The following is a 5,107-nucleotide window of genomic DNA, read 5'->3' as shown; positions in this document are numbered from 1 at the left end:
TGGAGAGAGATGCGGGGGAACAGAAACAGTTTCTGCCAGTTGGACGCATTGTTGGATAAACATATGGTTTTCAACAAGCTGGAGAGAGCGCGAGCAAAGTTATTCCGAGCTCCCTTACGGGTCCTGTTAACGAGCTTCAATTTAGATAAACCCTGGAGTGCTGCAGCAAAGCCCTCACTAGAGAGCTGGTTGTCAGAGTGTGAGGCGTCTCTACGGAGTGCGTCGGAGCTGAAGTGGCATCACAATATTCAGTATTCCCAATATGGGGTTAGATCTGATTTAATGTTATAAAAAAATGCAAAAGTAAAATGAAAAAAGAAACTAAAAGTGGCGACAGTAATACAGGGAAGAAAGGAAACTAAGAAAGTGAACAAATAAAGAGTAAATTTGACTAAATTCCGCGCGCACACGCACACACACGGAGGGAAAGAGAAAGAGAGAAAGAGAAAGAGTACGCCCCAAATATATAAAGGGAGGTTACTCTAACTGTTATAACAACATTAAAACATTTCGTTGCAACATTAAACTATCAGCTGGGGTTTTGCTAACTATTTCTTTTCTCTGTCAATCATGTTTCACTTATTATCCCACACAAAACATATTATTTTATTTAACTCCCGAAAACTATTACCAAAATGCCGTCACCTACGGAGTTCTATATTATCGAAAAACGGCCGGTTTCTATCTACGCACGTAGAATTAACTTCGGTCAAACACCCAGAAATTTTGCGTGGTTCTTATTCAAAATTAAGTGATAAAGACTTGGCTGTATTTGAAAGTATTTTGACCTCGTCAAGGTGTATAACAGACTCTGCAGACTTGGAATTTTGTAACACAGATTGGATGAAAATATACCGCGGTTAGTTCCATCCTTTTATATCTTGTTTTTCTTTCCTCAAACTTTCCTCGTCTTCAATTACAACTTAGTAATGCTTGGATGTTGTTACTTAACCAAAGATTAGCTTTGATTTAGCGGACCTATGATTAAAGGCATTCCAGCCGTGACCATCCTCGTATATTTTCAAGACGATGCACCCATAAACGCGTTACCCAACGAGTCCTTTTCAAGTACGTTAAGGTAAAATTTAGGAGACTATGGCTGTTGTTTCCAGCAGGATGATCGACTGCACAGTCTCCCTCAGAATAACAGGCGGCAGTATTTCACATTGAAAACCAATTGCGCCGATTTCGCCAATTATATAGGATTCTGATTTCGAATCCTGTCGGGTCTCGTGTGGGTCTTTTACTCTTCTAGTCTCGATTAAATCAGTTGTGCACTCACCATTAAACTTTTCTGTTCCATGATAGAAATTGTGCGATGAATGTTAAATTTACAATGAATCGAATCTGTGTAGCGGTTTCAATTCCGTATTAAAACTCATTTCATTTAATTATTGATGTCCTTGGGAAAGTCACAGGCGTCATTACAACCTTTACTCTTCTATCGCCTGAGATTTTCCCTTATCTAATGCCTGAGCGTTGTAATTATCGAATCTCTCCTTTGTTGTTGTTTAATCCCTGATCAACCCTGATTGAACAAGACCTATGTTCAGACGCATTCCAACCATGACTACCCATCTGTTATTGTGGATGTCTAGGACTTCATTTTCTTCCTTATTTAAGGGGGTAAGATTTGATTTTAGGAGGATCTGACTACCTTTTTTAACCAGTTCAAGCTTAACAGCTTCCAAAATAAAGCGGAAACACAATTTGGGGCTAAGACAATTTCGCACCTCTCCTTGAAAAATGCATTTTTTTGAAAAACGTTTCCCGGATCCCTACGTTTTAGATGTCGGAGATTACGAATATGCAAAAAAAACCCCACAAAAAACACACACACCCTCCCCTACTCCCCACCCCATTTAGAATTTTGAACTTTTTTTCCCTATGTTTTAGATGACGGTGATTCCGAATATGCAAGAAACCACGTTTTCAAAATTTTCAATTCAGTAAACATATAGATATGTGTATAAAGAGATAGATATGAATGTCTTCCTGGGGCTAAAAACAACAGTAACACCGTCTTCTATAGGACCGCCACATTTAGTTGACAAATATATTTTATGAATAAACGGACAGGGATAAATAGATAGAGAGATAGATAAATAAATGGATGAAAAATTTCAAAACTTAAAATTGAGGGAGGGATGAAATTTGAGCCCCTTATTAAACTTAATGATATTAATTATTAAACATTAATGTTTGTTTCTCATAAAGTTTGCATTAAATTATTATTTACGATTATTCAAGGCAAACACAAGTAAAACACAAATTCTTTTCACTTGTAGTGAACGACCGTGTGTAAAGGAGTTGGTGACAGAAATGTCTCCTTTTAAACGCTGCATGGTCGTCCCACAAAGAAGATAGCCAAACGCATGGTATAAAGAATATGAGTGCCAGTAAAGAATAAGGAGAAAAACACAACCGTTCTACTGTTTGAGAGAAAGAAGACTTTATTTTACAGATGTGTACAATAAGAGCATGTATAGGTGCTAGCAGAGTGTAGTGTCTGAGTGTGTGCACATATGTGCCTGTGTGTCCATTGTAAGTGCTAACAACTGTGCGTGCAACAAGTGTTTGTGTCTGTGTGTTATAAGAGTGAGACAACAATACAAAGCAAAGAAAGTATCCAGACACAAGATGGAGAATAAATACCAGTTCATACAGGTACACAATAGCAGTTCGTTCTGTGTCAATGAAGTTAGGGCAAAGAGGAGAGCAGTTACCTACGTGTGTAAAAGTTGGGCTTCGATCCATTTGCCAGGTTACATCTGTATAGAAGATCTCACCGGTAGTGCTGTGCTGTTAACCTTAGTGTGTATACACAACAGTGAGAAAGCTAAACCTAAAGCGAGTTGCTGTGTATGTATCGTTGAAGTCGATGGTGGTGATGGCGATGGTAGAGAACGGTGATGTTGAGATGAAGGCGACGGTAGTGGAGACGTCTTGCGTTGCTGGTGTATGTTGGTGTCGTCACTAGCTGGAGCAGGAACATGGCTGGTCTGGTCATCGCTGGAACTGGCTGCTCTGTGGTGGTGTGTTCAATGGCCGAAGACCAAAGACCCCGATTCACTGGATTGCTGGGTTTTTATAACATTCTAGAGGCTCCAGAAAAAAACCCCAAAAGACTGCATCACATGATCATATTGGAAGGTTCTGATTGGTTGGTTTACACATTGGTGCGAAATATGTCAAGAGACAAACTGCGCCAAAACCAACCAATCAGAGTAGCATCCAAAAGTTAACTGTTATCTGCTACGACATTATTTGTACTGCTTATCTCAGAGAGCGCAGATGCATTCTACCAACGCTACACACTTAATTGTTTTTGTCTATATTTAATTTCGATTTGCATATGTTCGTCAATTTGCTGTGATCTCTTTAAAGTAAGCAAATGAAAATTTTAAATTTGGTTGGGTGGGATGAAATTAAAAAAAAAAATTTTTGCATATTCGTAATCTCTGACATCTAAAACGTAGGAATCCGAAAAAATGTTTTTAAAAAAATGCATTTTTCAAGGAGAGGTGCAAAGCTGCATTAGGCCCCATAATTTCCGTGTTATCTATTTTATTCTTCCTTTAAAGACACAGCATGAAAGAGACATGGCTTTTATGTATATTTTTGTACTGATGAAATTATGTGTGAAATTCCTGAGATATTAGATATAATTGTTCCATAGGTTTGAAGTGCAGGATGAAATCATCCAGTTGTTGTTGGGTGACTTCCCCCTGATATTAGAATGAAAACAAAATGTGACAAAAACTGAAGCACACATTATTTTGATTAGATATGTAGAGTACAGTGAATGACGTTAGTAGTATACAACGGATAATTAGTTACGAATTTTTGAATTTGACTGTTTTTCTTGTGTTTGTTCTTTAAGGTGCATCATGTTTGATGTTGCTTCCGAAAACGACATCAGAAGTTTCTGAAATCTTAAGTTATTGCAATGAAAGAAATCTTGCTGTTGTACCCCAAGGTGGCAACACAGGCTTGGTTGGAGGTAGCATTCCTGTATTTGATGAAATTGTGATATCAACCCGGCTTATGAACAATATCATTTCCCTTGATAAAGTTTCTGGTAAGTAAACCCCCCTCCAAAAAAAAAGCAAAACACTATTTATGTGCAACTTTTGTTTCCAGACTGCTCCACTTGATCTCTCTCCACCTCTCTGTCTGTCTGTCTCTTTCTCTCTCTCCTCTTGCTCTTTGTCTGTCAAACTATCAGTCTGTCTCTTATTCTCTGCCTGTCTAACTCTATATTTCTATCACTCTCTGTTTTCTTTTAAGCTTTTACACATTGTTTCACATATGTAATCATGAACGAAAGCAGACATTTCAAAGGACATGAAAATGATAAATTGTTACATTCATGGCTATCTTAAGAACATTAAACATCAGATAAATAAGTGAAGTGGAATGACTTTAGCAATTGAAACTAAGGCATAGCTATGGCACAAGTCTTTACTTCTAGGTAAAGACGGGATATGATATTACCTAGTCTTTATCTCTACAGAGCTCACACTTCCCCACAGATCTAATGAAAACAGCATTGTTTAATGTGTGATATGCATACATTACTGTGTTGGTAGATGAGGCATAGTTGAATGGTTAGATAAGTTTTCTTTGCAAACCTGAAGTTCCTTGTTCAATCCTGTTGTACACCACTTTGGGCAAGCATCTTCTACCAAACCTCAGATTTATCCAAACCTTGTAAGTGAATTTGTGGAAATAGAAACCCCATTGGCTGGTTTGTTACTATAATTTAAAGAGCTGCATGAGGATTACCTTCAGAACACAAATGTCTAGTATATTTTGCCGCATACAATATATATATATATATATATGTGTGTATATATATATATATATAGTCATTTTAAGGATGTCATATCCTCATTAGGGATTAATAAATTCAAAATTTCACTGGTTTTAAATCCATCATATTAGTAGAAAATCTGCAAGATATGTTTGGGATTATTATAATGAGTATTATTAAAAAGGCAAGAAAATGGAGAGTTAATTATAGTTAATTTATTTGTATCATAGTTTGAAGTTAAAATTTAAATACAAATAAATTTTAAAAAGTACAAAAGAAACTAAAAAAAAT

At 36.9% G+C, this 5,107-nt stretch overlaps 1 protein-coding gene across 1 annotated transcript in view; it reads left to right on the top strand.

Annotated features, from left to right (window-relative positions):
• The first annotated feature begins 435 nt into the window (after window positions 1-435).
• Window positions 436-5,107, top strand: part of LOC115217886 (D-2-hydroxyglutarate dehydrogenase, mitochondrial) — a 17,101-nt gene continuing 12,429 nt past the window's right edge. The window contains exons 1-2 of the mRNA XM_029787605.2: window positions 436-859; window positions 3,884-4,081. Of these exons, the coding sequence (XP_029643465.1) occupies window positions 571-859; window positions 3,884-4,081 (487 nt within the window). The 5' untranslated portion in view covers window positions 436-570. The remainder of the gene's footprint in view (window positions 860-3,883; window positions 4,082-5,107) is intronic.

This window comes from Octopus sinensis, linkage group LG12 (genome assembly GCF_006345805.1).
Source record: "Octopus sinensis linkage group LG12, ASM634580v1, whole genome shotgun sequence".
NCBI lineage: Eukaryota > Metazoa > Mollusca > Cephalopoda > Octopoda > Octopodidae > Octopus > Octopus sinensis.
Note: the sequence above shows the minus strand (reverse complement) of the source record. Positions and strands in the feature narration are given on the sequence as shown.